The sequence below is a fragment of the Callorhinchus milii genome, unplaced genomic scaffold (assembly GCF_018977255.1).
Source record: "Callorhinchus milii isolate IMCB2004 unplaced genomic scaffold, IMCB_Cmil_1.0 Scaffold1, whole genome shotgun sequence".
NCBI classification, from domain to species: Eukaryota; Metazoa; Chordata; class Chondrichthyes; order Chimaeriformes; family Callorhinchidae; genus Callorhinchus; species Callorhinchus milii.
The window spans coordinates 34,646,986-34,667,255 of NW_024704742.1; the positions used below are offsets into that span (position 1 = coordinate 34,646,986).

Genomic DNA, 20,270 nt, shown 5'->3' on the forward strand with positions numbered 1-20,270 from the left:
GCAACAGTTAATTTGCAAAATTTCCCACCTGTGGGAAGCTTGACCCAGATGTTGTTTGCATCAAATTGTGGATCCCCCTGGTCAGCCTGAAATATTTCCACTTACAAGGAGTTCCCATTTGCACAACTCAGATTCCTTATCCAGGAATCCTGTCAAGAAATGCCAACATATTAGTCCCAATTGTTACAAAAAAACAGAATAAAAAAAACTTACATTTGTTAACATACTAAACAGTTCATCTTCCTTGCATATGGAGTAGATAATAACAACCACAGAATAATTGGTACATCTTTTTAATCGTTGCAAAAAAAGATATATATGACTGGAACAAAGTTACGTTAAATAATTCTTTAATTACAAAGAATCATCACAGTTTCTTGGACTTGGTCCTCTGTTATGGTACATGTATTCTCCTGATATTGGGGTTTAAAAAGCATCTATTTTTCTCATGGGATTTCTTAATAAGGCATTTGAGTTACAAATGAGGGCTTCTTCCATTTACTATCAATACATAAAGGGACCTGAGGCACCGTGCTCTGACGTGATTTATTCCAAGCGCAGGGCTCGGGAGTAAAAATCCCAATTAGAAATGAATGCATTTTAAACCCCCATCGTCAACTGGTTAAAACAATTTATGACATTTCCTAAAATAAAGTCACGTTTTTTCCTCTGTTGATCTATTTTATCACTCAAATACAAATTATTCTTTCAACACCAATATGCTCCTGGCATGGCTGAACTTTTCAGTTCTGTGTTTTCTAAATGCTTCTTTTTCCTAATATTTATAATTCTGAATGAGAAACTGTTACAGTTTAATACTGAAAATTGTGCAGACAAATGACAGCATGATACACAACTTATATCCTGTAGAACTAGAATGAAAGCATTCAGTTATGGTAATGGCATTATGTTTGGATCCCGAATAGCTGTACCGTTATAACTGCTGCAGGCTCCTTCACCCGTAAAATGTAACATTTTGTATACCACCAAACTCCAACATAGACATTTCATCCAAAGTGGGCTTTTGGTAATCCTTGGAATCCTGTCTTCCAATACTGTGAAGAGCAAGGAAATGGCGACAGTCTGGAATATTTCATCCAGAAGTCTGAGTCATAAAGAAGTGAGCTTGATGAGACAAATGGTCTTTCTGCACTGTTAAAATGTCTTGTTCCTTTTCCGTATTGCTTAACTCATCTTGTTTTACTCTGGTCTTCGTGTGGCAGTGAAATGACCTGCTGCTCACTGTTTGCACATGTTTCAGGCACAGTGTTGACACTACTGGTGCTGGTTTCACTCATTTCTTCTGAATACGGCTTGCTCTGTAAATATTTCTGTTGCCTGAAAATCAGAATTTGGGCGATAAAACCCATGTAGCGACACTTGATTAGTGTAGAAGAACAGAACAGTGTTTTTTTATACAATGCTAACTGTCCCCATGAAACACATATGATACTGATCCATGTATACCATTATTTAACCCTTAGAGTGCCATAGATCTTATCCACTCATCCGAGCGGTGCCAGATTTATGCCAAACAGAGGTCAGCCAACTCCCATGGAGAAGGACGGTAAGGGCATCACCTAGAGCTGCCCTTATATTCAATAGATCGGCCTTCCAGCTCACTCTCTCAATTAGAAATAATCTATTTTCTTTGGTGGCCTACATACGTGTAACTCTCAGTCTGGTTTAGATTCCCTTGAGCGTGGTGATGGGTCACTGCTTCTGGCAGTCACCCGGCTGACCAAAACATAACATTTTGAGTGATACTTGCTGCTGGTGCTGGTTTCAGTAAAATAATGAATTATGTGCATCTGATATCGCGTCTTGTGATGAGCATCTCAAAATGCTTCACACAAAGCAACTTTCATGCCAGAGGTCTTCTCAAAGCACTTCACAGGATATAGAGCAACGTGGAGTGGCTGTGTATTTTGTTGGTATGTTTCTTGCGGACGAGAATTTGGGATGAGAGAGGAATGTTGGACCGAGTAGACCCTGGGAGAACAACCCGCTGCCTTTAAAATAGGGCTGTAGAATTCGTAACATTCAGCTGAACCACAGAACAGACAGGGAGGACCTTAGTTAAAGTCTCCTCTAAAAGGGATGTCTAACAATTGGCTGCACTGTGGTCGCGGTCAGTCTAGATCATGAGATCAAGTCCTGGTGTGGATTCTGACCACACAACCTTCTGTCCCAGAGGCCAGCAAACTGGTCCAAACTCACACAAATGTTACATTTGCTCAACATTCTCGTTCTTGACAAGCATGAAACTGAATTGTAACAGTTTCCCAAACAACACTTCTTTAAGCTTTTAGGATTCGTTTTATGTATTTGAAGTTCACTTCAAGCATATTTTGTTTACTAACACCATAAGTGTGACAGAAACTGTTAAAAGAACCAGTCAATTCCTATCAAATACAATTTTGTAGTTGTACGTCTGATATACAAATACAATGTGAACAGCCATGTATGTCAAGGTTCATTGAACCCTGTCTCACTAGTAATGTGAGCGTTTCTCTACATGAACAGTTTATGTCTCTTAATGTGACATGTTGAAGGGGGACTGGGAAATATTTGTAGTTTAGAAATATACTTAAGCTATATATGTATAAAAAAATCTTTAAAATGTTTCTAGTTAAAGGGAAAGTGCCTGCTGCACTACAGTAAAACGGCTATTTTAGGGCCATTATGAATGAATTAAAAGCATGTGACAAAACAATTTTGAAAATCGCAGCAAACAGGCCACAGTTAACTAAAATTATAGACCAGCAACTTTATCTTTGGAGCTAAACTTAACTCCTTATTTTAGAAATAACTGTAGGACATGCTCACTCAAGTATCTCTTTGAAAGGAACTAAAGAAGCCTTTTTGATCATATTTCTTTTAAGTGAAAGATCATATCCAAGAAGCGTTTTGGAAACCAAGAAATAGCCTTGGATAATTCTCTATGCAAAAATGCATTGCCACTTTGTTATTTGGGGGAAAAAAATGACACATATTAGAAGCAAACTCTTAACACTTCCCAGGTTTTAGCTTCAGTTGTCCTTGGTATTATCCAGGCTCAGTTAATAGCACTCTTACCTTGAATCATAAGGTTGTTGGATGAAGCCTAAATTCAGGACTTTGAGCTCATAGTGTAGGCTGACATTCCAACACAGTGCTGGAGGAGCATTGCATTGTTAAAGTTGCCGTCCTTTGGATGAGATGTTAATTTGAGGTCCTGGTAGTCTATTCAGGTGCATGTTAAAGATCCCATGGCACTATTTGTTTCATAAGAGATTGGATAGTATATTCATAATTTCCATTCTGGTATGAAGCTCACATTATTTGGCGCAATAAATGGCCAGTAATGATTTTTGTTCTGAATTATATTTCTTGTTTTAGAGGAAATAAACTATATTACCTATAGCAGTATGTAGCACAGGCTCCCACAGAGACAAGGCAGATGAGAACCATCATGCATGCAGCAATGGCCACATTGCGTTTCTTCTCTTCCTCAACATGGTGTAGCTCCCACCACTCCAACTCACTGTACTCACACCGCTCTCCCAGGAAACCTGCCAGACAACTAGCAAAAGGACAGAAATGTTGAAACATATAAACAACTTGTAATAAATAGCACCCTGTAGGATAACCTCTTGGAGCACTGCACAATAGCCGGTTGGCTGCAGAGCTAGGAGGATGGAGAAGGGGGGCAGGCAAATGGAATTTATCTCAAGGAGCCTGGAATACAAAAGGGGAAGAATCGATGCTTCCGCTGTATAGAGGATTAGTCAGACCCCATCTGGAGTACTGCGTTCAGCTTTGTGCACCACACCTCAGGAAATATGTATTGGCCCTGGAGGGAGTGCGACACAAGTTCACCAGAATGTTACCAGGCCTAAAAGGGTTAAGTTACGAGGAAAGGCTGCATAAACTTGGACAGTATTCCCTTGAGTTTAGAAGGTTGAGGAGTGATTTGATTGAGGTATTTAAGATGATGAAGGGATTTGATAGGGTAGATACAGAGAAGCTATTTCCTCTGGTGGGGGAATCTGAAACAAGGGGGCATAGTCTTAAAATTAGAACCAAACCATTAAAGAGTGAAATCAGGAAAACAAAATTCACTCAAAGGTTGGAAAAAATCTGGAATTCTTTCCCCGAAAAGGCCGTGGATGTTGGATCCATCCACACCTTCAAGAGAGAGGTTGATCAATTTTTGGTAGGTCAGGGTATTACAGGATATGGGGAGAAAGCAGAAAATTAGAATTGAAAGGATTAGTTGAGGTACAGATCAGCCATGATCTAATTAAATGACAGAACAGGCTCGAAGGGCTGATCGGACTCTGTTTCTATGCTCCTATGACCAGAAGCACATTCAAGCAAGTAGATTTTAATGTGGCATTTGAAGATAGGAGGCGAGACAGAGGGATAGAGGCAGAAAATTCCAGAGGTTGGAAGCATAGTAACTGAAGGCTCGACCACCTTCATGATGCCTGTCTTAGTTGATCTTAGGGATAGGCAGAAGAGTGGGTTCATCGGAGAAAACGCTGTTGAAATAATACTGCCTCCAACTTATATTATCCCACTTCACTTCTTAAGACTGAGACCTTGGTGGTCAGCATAGGTTTCCGCAGTGAGAATGGATTGCTTCAGTGTAATGTAATGCTCATGACTTCAAAGATCCTCTGTGAAGCTGCACCTGTTCGATCATATACTATTGATGGATGTTCGTCACACATGGCCATCAATTATTTGGCAGATCAAATATCCAGGTTGCTGCAGTTTACTGTATTTAAACATTATGATATGTGCATTAGTCCTTCAAAAAGTGATTTATTAATCTTATATTTATTTCACTACCACATCATATGTTGTGATTCTGCACTCTAATATGATGAATAAATTATATTGTCTCTACAAAAACAACACCCCAGAATGTTTACCTATTCCCAAATCTCCATTATTTAGCTTTATCTGTCTTCTTTCCATTGATAACAACCACTAAAGGAGTACATATATCATTGTGCCCAAACAATATTTGTTCTTAAGGCTTCAATTATTCCTTAAATCCTCAATACTGTTTCACAAACTCTTTAGAAATGTCAGCTTCAAACCTGAGTCGAATCACTCCAATCATGCTATTTTTATAATGTACCCAGCAGTTACAGAAAGACATTTAATGAGGCAACACTGTCCTCTAGTGGATTTTTTTAAAAAAAACATCTATGTGACTGTCCATTTGGTGATAAAATGCATTATATGTAAGCTGAGTTTATTGAATTTATTGTGTTAATTGCAACTTCATTTTTTTGACACAAGAGAACAAATAACTATCAAGACTCTAAAGTTGGCAAAGAAGGAAAAAAAGGCTCTGCTCACCAGTTTTTTGTTAGACTTCTCTAGTCTTTTTCATAGACAAATCTGAACATATTTAATGAGGAACATTATGGTACACTGTATTTTCCTCTCCTGCATTTAATATCTAAATATGATTTCCACTTACTTGCATGCAAGGGCTCTTATTTCAGGTACATGGAAGCAAACACCGCCGTTCAGACAAAAGTCCTGGTGTGAAGATGGACAGTCCACTATTTGATCATTGGACCCATCAGTGCTGGCTTCAAATGTGGTGCTTGTGATACTTGTCCCCATCAAACCATTGGGTGCAGAGGTAGGAGAGGTGGAGACGGTCACACCTAAATTAGTTATAAGCATTTTGAGCTTCATGCAGTCTAGTATTGAGCTACGTATTACTGACAGACATACAAGACACAACTTTAGCTTTGGATTTTATGCTACAGGATTTTAAGGGACTGACAAAATCCATTTGTATCAATAATCTTACCTTCTGTTCATTCTTTTTAAGAATTTAAATCTGACATGCCTGTTATAATACTAATACTTGCATTTGATATAGCACCTTATCATGTTATTGAGATGTCTCAAAGCGCTTCACGGCGTATACAGTAAAGAGATTTTGACTGTCTATTTTGTGAGCAAAATGTGGTAGCCAGTTGCACACAACAATATCCCATAAACAACCATGGAGTCAGTGACCAATTACATTTGGAGGATTGTTGGCCAGGACACCGGGAGAAATTCCCTTCTATTGTCAAATAGTGCCATAGGATATTTAATGTCCACCTGAAAAGGCAGATGGGACCTCAGTTTAACATCTCATCCGAAGAACTGCAACTCCAACAATGCAACACGAACCCCAGCACTGCATTCGAATGTCAGCTTAGACTATGTGATTCTGAGTCCCGATATGAGGCTTGAATCCACAACATTTTGACTCAGAGGCGAGAATGCAACCACTGCATCAGACTGGCTCACGATGTACTGTAATATCCCTTCCATTGCAGCGCAGCAATTCGGAGTGAGGCACTAGATTTTATTTTCCATCTAGAATTGTTCTCACTAAGCACTGAGGAGAGCACTTTACACGCACAAAAGTGTATCAATAACCATTTTTTCTGCCATCAAAATCCTCTTACAAATATATCTCTTTGAGTATACCTTTGATCAATATCCTCAAACTCCTAAACGTTCCTCCCTCCATGGTAATTCACATCATCGGTGTGAAGCACTTCAAAACATTCAATTTATATGAAAAGCATAATATAAATGCAAGTTGTCATTAATGTTATTAAATTGAGAGTTGAGAGTACAAATTGCTGGGCAGTAATGAGATTGAAGCATGTGCTGTCCAAGAGCAGTATAACTCCTCAACCTCCCTGGGCTCTACCTCAGACTCACTGAAGTAATGCACAACTAAGGCGTCTGGTTCAACCCCCAGCTGTCCTTCCTCCACCACATCGGGTCCCTGACCAGGACCGCCTTGCTCCACCACATTGCCCGCCTCTGACTGTACCTTACCCCAAATGCAGCTGAAATCCTCGTGTATGCGTTTGTCATCTTCTGCTTGGATTACTCCAACGCACTCCTCGCCGGTCTCCCCAGCTCCACCATTCACAAGAATCAGCTCATTCAGAACTCTGCTGCACGCATACTGACCCGGACCAAACTCCGTACCCACATCTCACCATTTCTGGCCAGGCTCCACTGGCTCCCCATCACCAAATGGTTCAAGATCCTCACACTCATGTTCAAATCCACTCACTCCCTGGCACCTCTCTACCTCTCTGACCTCCTCACTCTCCAATCCACCACCCGGTGCCTCCGCTCAACTGCACCGGCTTCCTGCTCGTCCCTCACACCCTCTGCCCCACCATCGGAGGTCGTGCTTTCAGCCACTACGCTCCAAAACTCTGGAACACTCTCCCTCAATCCCTCCGCCTTGCCCTCTCTCCCCTCTTTCAAATCACACCTGAAAACTTTCCTCTTCAACTGTGTTTACTGCCACCTCCCTCCTCCCCCCAGCTTAGAGTCAGGCTCCACCACTCTTAAGTGCTCTGAGACTCTAGCCTGCATGGAGGGTGCTATATAAGTGAAAGTTGTTCTTGTATTTTAATGGTAATTAGTTGGATTCTGAAACTATTTCAGTGGAGGAGAATTCCATTCTTAAAATACACTATGACATATATGGCAGATTCATGAAACATTTGGACTTACCAACACAATTGGAACCCATCCTAGAAAATCCTTTCTTGCATTTGCAGGTGTAGTTACCGTCTGTATTTTCGCACATAACATCTTCATCACAATGGTGTAACTGAGCTTTGCATTCATCGATATCTGCAAGGCCAACAACAGATATCAAGTTCTGAAATGTATGTCAGTCTCTGCAAGTCTTCAAAGGTCTTGTTCCCCCCTATCACTCAGATCTCCTAACCCCCTACCACCCTTTTCGCTCCCTCCACTCAGCGGGCTCTGGCCTGCTTCACGTCCCCCACCTTGCTCGCCACACAATCGGTGGGCAGGCCTTCCGCCACTCTGCATTCAGCGTCTGGAATTCCATCACACTCCGTCTCGCCCCCTCCCTCGCCACCTTCAAGACCCACCTTAAGACCCTCCTCTTCAACCGTGCTTTCGATCTCTCTGCTTCCCTCCCTGCCCTTCCCCCGTCTATACCCTGACCCTCAGCTCGGGTCCGTGACTCTGTCGGTCCATTAACGCCTTGGGACGTCCTCCCGACGTGAAAGGTGCTATACAAATGTAATTTTGTTGTTGTTTTATGTTTTATTTAGATGGATTTTGGAAAAAAATACATGTCATATTGACGGATACATGGGTACTATTCAAGGATATCAGATCTGTGTGTTTGAGTGTTGAAAATACTGTCAGGGAAAGTTATATCAAATAAAAGTGCTAAATACAGTCAATTATCTTTATTGTTAAATGATTCATAAGAGCTTTTTCAACAGATCAACGATTTTATTTAGCGAGCCTCTCAGGCACATAGACTGGGACAGTCCTGGGTTCATTTGCTGTGCTACATTAACTAACTTAGCCAGCGTGACAGTTGTCAGGCTACAATTGATCTTATTTTAGATAACGGAAGTAAATCAGCCAGAGTTTCTGCTGCTAATCACCATCTAGCAAACCCTGTTGGATGTTCACAGGAGTGCACATTGGTTGGGAACAAGTTTTGGGGTTGGCACAGTTACAGCCTATGGGTCAAAGCCACTGACTACGTTGCTCCAGCTTTTGTCTTATGTATTATTGCATCTCCTAAAGTTTGACCATGTTATGCTAGTGGCACACCCCGGACATCATGTGTAGTTTCTTTTGCAATGTGCACTTTCAGCATTATAGGCTACATGATAAGAATGGATGTTCAACAGCTGAATGATCCAAATTAGCCTAATAAGAGAACATATATTTAAACACATATAAAAGATACTTTATGTTATTTTATTTCATATTTAAAATAACATGTTACATTAATATAGTCAGGTGAAATTTAGATGTCTATTAATAAATTAAGAAAATATTAGATATTATTAATAATATTCGGTAGAAATTCCACGTGGGTTTAGATTTACTCAATTAATGTAACATTTCAGAGCATCCAGAACATGTCAAATTCTTAGATTTGAAGCCAGTTTTCTGCAAGTCCTTTAAAGAACAGCAGGACATGGTTCAGAGTTAAAACCAAATTCATCATTTTGCCATATTCTGTACTCTCTGTTAATTAAGTTAATATAGACCCAGGTGGAATTTTACTCCATATCGCTGTAATATTTATCTTACAAATTTTTTGTTGAAAATGCTGTGCATTTTGAGTCAAATAAATGTTCATAAAGCTTCTTAGTGATGTAAATGTTCTGATAACCACTATTTTTTTCATAGGAAGGGCTTCTATAAAGGAAAATGAATTTCAAATATCCACTGTGCAACAACAACAACAACAAGATTCCATTTATAAAGCGCCTTTCACGTCAGGAGGACGTCCCAAGGCGCTGCACAGTTGGGTCATGACCCGAGCAGGGGGGAAATGGTCAGGGTGAGGGGAGGGAGGGAGGAAGCGAGGAGGGGGAGAGAGTCGAGAGGGGAGCTGAAGGCTCGGTCAAAGAGAAAGGTCTTGAGACCGGCCTTGGAGGAGGAAAGGGGGGAGGCGGCGAAGGCACTGGGGGATGGAGTTCCAGAGCCTGGGGCTGAGAGGCTGAAGGCCCGACCACCGATGGTAGGGCGGTTGGGCGGGGACGTGGAGCAGACCGGAGCCAGAGGAACGGAGGTACGGGCAGGTAGGTAGGGGGATAGTAGGTCGGAGAGGTAGGAGGGAGCAAGGCCGTGAATGGCCTTGTAGGTGAGGATGAGGATCTTGAAATCAATCCTCTGGGGGATGGGGAGCCAGTGGAGGCGAGCGAGGGTGGGAGTGATGTGGTCCCGAAGCCTGGTGCGGGACAGTACACGAGCTGCAGAGTTCTGAATGACACATGAGCTGCAGAGTTCTGAATGACAAAAGTAACAAAAGTAACCACAAATAGTATTCCATACCATAACAGACAATCCCATCCCCGCTATAGCCAGGATAGCATTTGCAAACGTAGCTGCCCTCTGTGTTGATGCAGTCAGCCAGATGTTCACTGCAAAGAGCAAAGCTTAGGACACATTCATTCACATCTGTGAAAAAAAATGTCACAGTCAGTCAGCTTCGAGAAGTTTTCCTCATAAATCTTACTTCAATAATCTTTGTTCAATGTGCAAAATCGGAGTGTTTAGAACTAATGAACAACAGGCATGAATTGTTTAATTACATCTTAATTTTAGCAGCTGAAGGATACAGTTTAGGCTGTATTAAGACTGGTTTGTTGCTTAGAATTCCAATGGAGACTAACCAGACGTGAAAAATCAATTGCAGTCCTGATACCTCCTTCAAACCCAAGGCAAGAGGATATGAGAAAGTAGAACGAAAAAATATTTTACAAATAACTAGAAAAACAAATCGACAGTAAAGGATAAGAAGTGAAGAACATTGGAGAGGAATAATGGTTTTGGTGCATTAGGAGACATAAGTTACAAATGCGAAAGTAAGAGACAGAAAAGAAGTGTTCTCTCCCATGAATGTACCCAGTGAATCCAATGGATTAAATGGATCAAAAGTTAATACTGTATGTTGTTCTCTTTATACCTACAAAATAAACTAGTATTTAGGCACATTCTATGTACCTTATCAGAAATTAAACAGAGTAAATTTAAAGGCACTGAAAATTAAATCAATCACCATCGCAAACTTTGCCATCTCCAGTAAATCCCACCAGACATTGGCATGTAGCAGTTCCTTCGGATGTGATGCATTGAGCGTTGACATCACATTCAAGTGCTCCGCAGTCATCTTGATCTAGAAAAATCAATAGAGTACAATCAAAATTCTGAATATAGGATTTTTTTAAAACAGAAACTCACAATTTTCTCTGATGGACAAATCCAACATCAGCTGGATTGCTCCACAATTAACAAGTACAAAAAACAACTTGTATGTATCGCCTGCTCTTCATGTAGGATAACGTCCTGGAGCAATTCACAATGATGGTGTCCGGTGGTTAATGGGGAGAGGACGGGGTATGGGACAGGTGACCATTGCCTTGTCCATAGAGGTAGGTTTTTAGGTGGGAATTAAAGATAGATGGAGAGGGAATGAGATGGAGGAATAAGGAGGTTAGTGGTGTAGGAACCGATACATGAGGAGCAGCATAAATTCAAGCACAAGTGATTGCTTTCCTATTAGTTTATCAGTATAAGCAGTTACCTGATACCATTATCTCTGCTACAAGTATGGCCTTTGGATGGTGTTCAGCAGTGATTTCATCCTCACTGTTACTGGTAGTGGAGATGCTGGGACGCGTAGGTAAAATATTCTCATTTTGTAATGTTGCAGTTAGAAACAAGTTTATCTTGTGTGACGATGTAACTCTGGATACTGTTATCAGAGAGAGAAGTATATTTTTCAGTTACTAACACATTAATGTGTACTTCAAGGCAGGTCATTATCAGTGGATAGGGGATTGGGCAGAAGTTCTCTTTACCTTGTGTTGGTGAATGCTTAACATCTTGACAAGACTTTCCATCTATTCTCTTTTGGAAACCATTATGGCACAAACAATAGGCAAGTCCAGACCTATTCTCACAGATCTGTTCACATCCACCGTTCTTATATAGGCATGGATCAGCACCTATAACATTCAAACCAAGAAAAATGTAAAAGGACGCAATTGAGTTGGCTTCATTTCCTGATATAATAATAATCCTTGCATTTGATATTTGCATTTGACTTTGTATTCACCTTTTAATTAATCAGCGATACACTTTTTGATACTAGGAAAAGTAAAATATTCACCCTCTAGTTATTTATTGCAGTTCCTGCTATTTCCTGTTAACGTAAATATACTTGTGAGGGGAGCTTATACTGCAACAACTAATTAATGGTAACAGAAAACATCAGCAAATGCAATGGCTGACGTGTGCCAGAAAATGGATCACAAATAGTATTGAAATGAATGAATAATTAATCTGTTCTGTGGATGTTGGATGGGGGAGGAATATTAGCTAGAATATCAGAAGATCTCAGCTCTTCTTGCACATCATGTCATGGTTGTATTGTCCTCTTGGACAAAAGAACTATATAAATCTACTACTTAGTAGGAGGCTAAGTGATTGCCATTGAAATTTTCTATCCTAATTCTAATTCACTGTTATTCTCCTACCATCTAAAACATTCTTCAGCATGTGCCTATCTCATTCCCTTTTAAATGCCTCAATTGAGTTCCCACCATCTGCCACCAGAATAGGTAGCCAGGAACTAGGTTTATTTTCTCAGCCATGAAACAATGTACTGTAATGGAGAAACAGCCTAGATTACAAAAATTAAATACAATACAAAATTACATTTGTATAGCTCCTTTCACGTCAGGAGGACGTCCCTAAATCTTTGTGTAGGGCTGAAACCCTTAATCTTCAGAGGCAGGAATGCTAACAATTGACACAGCTAGTCAATTATTTCTAAAATATTTGTGTGCAAATTCTGAATACTTTTCAATCAATAATCCTTGCATTTGATATAGCGCTTTTCACGTCGGGAGGACGTGAAATCACAATTAAATCACAATTCATTGTGATTTAACGTCATACTTATCAGTATCCTCCTGTTGTATTGATCCTGAGCCTATTTACCTGGTTTGGCCATTGGATGAACCACAACCACAGAGGAAGGTCGGAGCATACCACCCTGAAGTCGGACTCTGTTCTGACCTGTCCACTTATCCAGCCTCATGAGTGAAGGTTTACCCCAATCTGTAAACCAAACATGATCTTCAAATACCACAACATCAAATGGTCGACCTACAAACACGGAGAGCAGGATAAGAGATTTATTGATTTAATCATGAAGAATAATTCTTCACATTCTGTTCCCGATGATGAAAAATTGCATATGTATTTTTTTCAAAAGTTGAGAGCCTCACCTACTTCATTCTGCGCAAGTATCCGGCGATTGAAGCCATTCAGATCGGCTACTTCAATGACAGACAATTTTGCATCACACCAGTATAGCTTGTCTGATAGATAGTCTATGGTTATTCCTTTGGGCCACACGATATTGGTTTTGATGATAATCAAACGATCACCACCTTCTAGTGAAGAACTTTCTATTCGAGGCTTATTTCCATAATCTGTCCAGAACAGTTTCCTTTATTGAAATGAAAGAACAACGTACTCTACAAAGTTAAAACAATGATATTGTTGTTTGGTAAATACAACAATACCACAACAGTAAAATAAATCTTTATTCAGCAATTTCAGGCGTCAGTATTCTTATACAAGTATCTTTTCTTTTACCACAGTGTCGCCCACAGCATCAATGGAGACTTGACTCAATGTGCAGCAGGCAAACAAGAAGTGACACAAATTAAATTAATATTGCTAGTTGAGTATTGGGAAGATGAACAATCAGAGAGACATAATCGAAACTGCTGATTATGGGTGTTGTGCAGGACGGGAAGATGTTCAAGATTTCTCCTTGTGCTAATATCTGGGCTTAAAAGGAAGTTTGGCTACAATTTCTTAGAGTTCAAATTTATTGTGTGACACAGATCTCCGATGCTACTACTACTACTGCAGTGAACAACAAAAATATACATTTGTATAGCAGCTTTTACGTTGGGAGGACGGCCTAAAGTGCTAGACAGTCTAAGATGTGTACCCGAGCTGGTTGGGATCAGGAGGGGTGGAGGGCAGGGAGGGTGGGGGTAGGAGGGTAACTGAAGGCGTGGGCCCAGTAAACTACATTAAAACTTTGATTATGAATTACCACCAATTTCAATTATCCATCCAAATTACTCATTTTCAGTCTGGCAGATAAATGTACTAGGTCAGTGTACATCTGTTCTTCTGGTGGTTTTATAATTATAAATTATTAAAGACACTCTTGATTTTTAAGTTTTCTTTTTCTTTAAGATCTGTTAAATTCTCTACGCTCTTTCAAATGCTGGACTCTCTGAAATGCTGAGTAAATAGAGTAAATCTAGACGGAGGCACAATTTCTACCCCATAGTCTCCAGGAGATTATTAAGATTGTTATAAAAATATTAACAATCCTTGCATTTGATGAAGTTCCTTATCATATTATTGAAATGTCTCAAAGTGCTTCCCAGGATTGACTCTGAAGTGTGTTGACTGTATACTATAGGTGAAAATGACAGGGCAATTTGCACAGCAATGTCCTACAAACAGTCATGAAGTGAATAATCAGTTTTATCTGGAGGTGGCCATCGGATGAAACTCCCTTCTCTTTTAACCATATTACACTTTGTGTGGATGTTTGTAAAGATGCCATGCTTTCCTCTTCTCTGGATGATAAATAATCCTAATAATAATCCTTGCATTTGATATAGCTCTTTTCACGTCGGGAGGACGTCCCAAAGCGCTTCACAGAACACACTGTAAAGTGAATTGACTGTATATTTGTGGGCGAACCCGAGAGCCAATTGCGCACAGCAATGTCCCACAAACAGTCGTGGATTGAAAATGACCAATTTATTATTGTTTTTGGTTTTGGAGGGATTATTATTAGGCGTGTGGAGTAAGGAAACTTGCCCAAGGTTTCGCCCTCTGCCTGGAATTGAACTCAGGTCTCTAGCTTGCAAAGCGAGTGCTCAACCACTGAGCTACAGGACTCCATGATATTTGCCATCTCCCTTCCTGAAGCAGCAAATTCAATTGCTCAAAATGGAATTCAACAACAACAACAAATTGCATTTAGATAGTGTGTTTCACATTGGGAGGACATCCTATAGCGCTGGGCAGTTGAGGGTTTCACCCAAGCTAGGGTGAGTGGGGGAGTTGCACTTTCTTGTCCATCTTTGCTTCCTGCCTGTGGCAATGTTCTTGGCCTCTATTCAGCGCATTCCTACACTGGGTGGATTGAAATCAGGAACTTGACAAGACAGAGAATGACATGCAGATCCCACCTGACTGTTCCTCTCATGCTCCAATGCATTGTGCCACCAAACCCAATTTTTTTAAACAGCATTGATGCAGTCTGTAAATTTAGTAATATTTAAAACATACACAGTATGATATAAATATGCTGTATGTTGGCCAATGTTAAGGTTAGACAATGCACTGACTGTTTTTTCCCCCTTATATTTTCATGCTCTTTCACTCTCTTACTTAGCCATTGGATGGACAGCGATTCCCCTGGGCTTGTTAAGACCTTCACTGACGATCACTTCTCTGTGCACGCCATTGAGCTCACTCCTTTCAATGCGTAATAACCTGCAACAAACGAACATTGCTATTAAGATATCATTGTAATTTACCGTTTCATTCAAATCATTTGTTCTTTATGTTTACATTGCCCCCATGTCCATTCAAAGTCTTTATAGTATGAAATAATAATAATCCTTGCATTTCAAACAGCACCTTATTATGTCGTCAAGACTTCTCAAAGTGCTGCGCAGGATTTTACTATGAAGTGTAGTGACTGCGTATTTTTAGGCAAAGCGGCAGCCAATTAGCGCACAGCAATATCCCACAAATAGCTGTGACGTTATACTGTAGTAAAATCTTAATGAGTTGTTGGTTAAAATATACCTGTTTTGATATCATATTAGTAGTTTCCTATCACACAGCAGAAACAAGCATAAGATTTTCAATAGGAAGCACACAGTTTAGTATAACACTGGATATGTTTCACAGTCCAGGGGGACTTGTACTGTCCATAGTGCTTTGTCTCGTACGATTAAGATTTAACCTTCAAGTCTCATTGAAGCGCCAGACAAACTAGTCAACCATCAACAATACCCTGGATGGCTGTGCACCTTGCTAGCTGTGTCTCCTTGGAATCACTTCAATCCTGAGGAGAATATTATTAAATATTGTATTTATTTTAACAAACATGAAAGAGTGCAGAGCTATGTCAATTTAATTAAATTGATAGACTCTGGATCAGAAAGTTATAGGTTCATGCCTCATCAGAACCTGAGCTTGGAGGATACACCAGTATTGTACAACAACAACAAGATTCCATTTATAGAGCGCCTTTCACGTCAGGAGGACGTCCCAAGGCGCTGCACAGTTGGGTCATGACCCGAGCAGAGGGGAAGTGGTCAGGGTGAGGGGAGGGAAGGGAGGGAGAGAGGAGGGGGGAAATGGTCAGGGTGAGGGGAGGGAAGGGAGGGAGCGAGGAGGAGGAAGAGAGTCGAGAGGGGAGCTGAAGGCACGGTCAAAGAGAAAGGTTTTGAGACCGGCCTTGAAGGAGGAAAGGGAGGAAGCAAGGCGAAGGCACTGGGGGATGGAGTTCCAGAGCCTCGGGGCTGAGAGGCTGAAGGCCCGACCACCGATAGTAGGGCGGTTGGGGCGGGGGACGTGGAGCAGACCGGAGCCAGAGGAACGGAGGGTACAGGCAGGTAGGTAGGGGAGATCACTGTATTGTTGGAAGTGCCTTTCCTCACATGAAAAATTAAACCAGGGTCCTGGGTAGTTTAACTGGACCTTAAACATCTCATGTACTATTTTGAAGAAGAGGAGGTAGTTTTTCAGGTGTCCTGACCAATATTCCTCCTAAAACCAATTCACCAAATAGCAACAGGTAGAATGAATGAAAGGTCATTCATCAAAATGCCCTATTGTATATGAGCAGCACCATTTGTTTAAGAGATTAAACGAAACTAATGGCATTTCCAAAATCTATTTGCCACTAATCAGTTATTTTTAATGTATAATTTGGAGCACAAACAGGTGGTTACCTAAACATGTGATGACACTGAACGGTCAAAATTTAAATAAGCCTTAGGAATTAGTTCTTTAGCTCAGGACATACCCTCTGTCAGTCCAGTACAATTTGCGGTTAATCCAGTCCACAGCCAGCCCTTCAGGCAAGTCCGTACCATCGATAATAAGTTCCTCACGCTCAGAACCATCGAGATTAGATCTTTCTATCCACTTCAAACCCGTGTGAGCAAAATAAACCTACAAGCACAGAAACAATCAAAATAATCATTCAGAGCACTTATTCATCAGTTCCCTTACAGATCTTGGTATCTGAATGTATAAACAATAATCTTGTAAACCCATGATCAAGAGTAACCCTTTCACCAATACTCTAAAGCTCATGTGGAATAGTGTGTTTGCTTCATTGCCAGTAGATCACGTTGTAATGTATTATCTCCCATCCAAATAGACATAGGTTTTCCTCTTGAGCTCTTTCCGGGACTTAGGGATATTATCTAATGTAGGACATTAGACTTCTCCTAAATTGATGGGCCAAATGTCCTACATCTTTTCCTCAGTGACGTTTTAAGACCTTTTGCTTTTCCCTATTTGACTTTGTTTATTTTAACCTTAATATCTTAATAAATAGATCCTCACTATTGAGAAGGCTTCAGCTGCAGAAGCCAGCAAAGTCACCTGCTTCTTCAATCACTAGGTCACGGAGATAGCTATCAGGTTGGCAACTGAGTTGAGAATTGCCCTCTTAATATACAGGATATCTGGCCAGAAATCTGAGTTCTCCAGAAATATTTTACAAAGCATTTGGAAAGCAAAGGGCTCAGCAAATAATCATATTCGTGTGATAGACTGTTGTGGTGCAAGGAACACCATGTTGATGCAACAGAGAATAGTTGATATGTGGAAATCTCTGTCACAAACTAGTAGAAGATGAGTCCATTGATTATTTTAAAGAGAATTAGATAAATGCTTGAAAAAGTGTGGGGGAACAAGCAAGAGAGTGGGATAGCTCATATGAAGAAAAAGGCAATGCATTGTGAATGGGCTGAATGGCCTCTTTCTGTGCTGTAACATTCTTTGATTGTACAAAGTCACTGAGATTAAGAATGTCACAGCTGATGGCTGCTGTGATCTATACGAAACACTTCCCATTACAATACAAATCAAATGATTAAAACACATTTGTACTAGGAACCAAAACTGAGCAGTAGCTGGCATTTTATCTGAAACCTGAAGTTTCCTTTAAAGGATTCAACTTCAGGTGGGTCAAAAATGGTGCAAACATGATTGTACCGAAAACTAAAGCTTGCACATGATGACTTTTGAAAATAAGTAAGCTTCTTTACCTTTCAAAAGTAATTACCCAATCTTGCCCACAAACTTAATGCAGTGAGTCAGTTTGGCTTGGATAAGTGTGTAGATTGTAATGTCATTTGGTGTGAGTTGTGTTAAATAAGGCCAACTGATTGCACAAAGCCAAACTACACTGCACACTGTTAGGTAACTCTACATTCTCAAACAGAACAGCATTTCAAAGGCTTTTTAAAAGAAGATTACGTAAGGATAAACACTGTAAATATTTATCACTTATACCTAATACCTGCGTATTAATGTTAATGAGAATTTAACGAGGGCTACACGTTAGCCCCTTGTATTCCTCCATTTATGTGCTAAACATTGAAATGAACACTTCAATAAAATTTCTCAATGACATCTATTTTATAATGATAGTCACTAGGATTTAGTGTACACTTATCACTAAAAATACACGTTTTTCCCCCTAAGTCTTTTTAAAGGGATTTCTGGTGTTAAAGATTTAGCGAAAAGATTCCTATTTTTAGCGACCAGCCTGAGTTGGATCCCACTGTCCTCAGGATGCAATTCTAAAATATGCACACGTTACTGTAGCAAGTGTTACACTGTAAGGCAAGAGCAGTGCATTGAGTTACAGATTAACCATGACCTACAAAAATGGCGGAGCAAGCTTGGTGGCCGAATAGCCAATTCCTGTTTCTATGTTCTGAAGCGCTTTGATACACTTATTCAATGTGAAAGGTGCAAATTCTTGTTATTCAAAGGTTGGGATGAGAGCAAAGAACAAAGAGGAAACCTTCCATAGTACCTTACTCAATCTGAACCTGCCCTGGAAGTGTTTGATGCTGTCACTGGGTGGCTGGGCTGGGAAACGGTTCCATTTCTTAGCAATAATGTTTCTCATCTCGATAAAGACAAAACAATCACCACAACAAAAACAAGTATTTTATTATAATGGCAAGATGGGCTGAACATTTTTCCCCTTTTTTGGTGAAAAAAGCTGCTCAACAACAAAAATGGGGTTGAAAATACGATATTTACAAATTGGACACTGCTGTGTTATTAATCGCAAATATTGTTTTTTCGAATGTAAAAAAACTCGTAACAAATATTTGGAAAAAAAATTATGATCCTGAAGGTTTGCAATGGCTGTTGTGTGTCAATGTTTTGCTTTCTGACCAATAGTCACAGTTTTCTGTCCTACTCTCAACTGAGAATCCACCTGAAAGCAAAAAGCTGGTAATTGCAAACTGCAACTGGTGTCTGTTTGCTTTTGAAAGATTTCTGATTACTTAAAATCTATTTAATCAGTTAAAATCTATCTAATTCTACTTAAAATACAAATATATTTTAGGTCAGTTATAAAAACTGTTTTAAAATAACTATTAAGCCATCCCTTCAGAAGTCAATGACATGGTCATTTAAATTCTGACTTACCTTACTTTCCACAGGGTCATAGTCAAGTGCTAAGACTCTTCCCATCTGTCTGTCTAGCACAGTGTTGTAATCTGTCCCATCAAAGTTGATGCGTCGGATATCCTGAATATTTGCAAATAGCAAAAATGGACTGGGACCTGTTGAACATAAGTTGTTTTCATTTCTTAATTTCAAAAATGATATCTCCCATTGTAATAAAGGAACAGCATTTGTCATTTGCAAGGATTATTATTATTATAACTTCACCCCATCCACTCCTAAAAGAAAGTTCTGCAAAGACACGTCTTGAACCCCAAACATAAACTCTAGAATATTCATCCATTGCCACATACAACACATTACAATTTACTCCAGCCCCTGATCCTTTCACATTGGGATGATTACCCAAAGGATTTTACAGGATATACTGAAAACTGTGTGTTATGTGGGCAAACTGAGACTATGAAAAATTTAGGTTTAACATCTTTTAGGATTCAATAGCCAGAAGCTTGATTAAGAAACCCATTGGGCAGGCCTAACCCTCTGAAAACAGCATGAACAATTCTGGTTTTGTAACCTTAAAGACACATTTTTTTGAAAGTTTCCATTTCCTGCACAGGTAGCTGAGAAAATATGGGTTGATCTGCTGCAGGTTGTAGGATCAGTTTGCTGAACAGTATGTGTTGCTTGAAAATTTCAAAGTCTTATAAATGAATCATATTCAAAATTATAGAAAACACCTACAATTTTAAAATGAAATGAAACAAGTTAAAAATTAGTGCCTTTTAACTGTATATAATGAGTCATTACTTTGCAGCTTCGCCCCTTCCTCTCCCACCATTCCCTCTACGAACCCCTCCAACCGGGTTTCCATACTGCCCATAGCACACAAACAGCCTTAGTCAGAGTGACAAATTACATTTTGCCCA

At 39.9% G+C, this 20,270-nt stretch overlaps 1 protein-coding gene across 1 annotated transcript in view; it reads right to left on the reverse strand.

Moving 5' to 3' along the window:
• Nucleotides 1–346: 346 nt before the first annotated feature.
• The window catches only part of egf (epidermal growth factor), a 57,235-nt gene continuing 37,311 nt past the window's right edge, over nt 347–20,270 (reverse strand). Inside the window, exons 12-24 of the mRNA XM_007896994.2 lie at nt 19,363–19,499; nt 16,703–16,851; nt 15,052–15,156; nt 12,846–13,069; nt 12,556–12,723; nt 11,412–11,558; nt 11,135–11,305; nt 10,610–10,726; nt 9,883–10,008; nt 7,555–7,677; nt 5,483–5,675; nt 3,401–3,565; nt 347–1,338 (exon numbers count right to left, since the gene is read on the reverse strand). Coding sequence (XP_007895185.2) covers nt 1,191–1,338; nt 3,401–3,565; nt 5,483–5,675; nt 7,555–7,677; nt 9,883–10,008; nt 10,610–10,726; nt 11,135–11,305; nt 11,412–11,558; nt 12,556–12,723; nt 12,846–13,069; nt 15,052–15,156; nt 16,703–16,851; nt 19,363–19,499 — 1,973 coding nt within the window. The 3' untranslated portion in view covers nt 347–1,190. The remainder of the gene's footprint in view (nt 1,339–3,400; nt 3,566–5,482; nt 5,676–7,554; nt 7,678–9,882; nt 10,009–10,609; nt 10,727–11,134; nt 11,306–11,411; nt 11,559–12,555; nt 12,724–12,845; nt 13,070–15,051; nt 15,157–16,702; nt 16,852–19,362; nt 19,500–20,270) is intronic.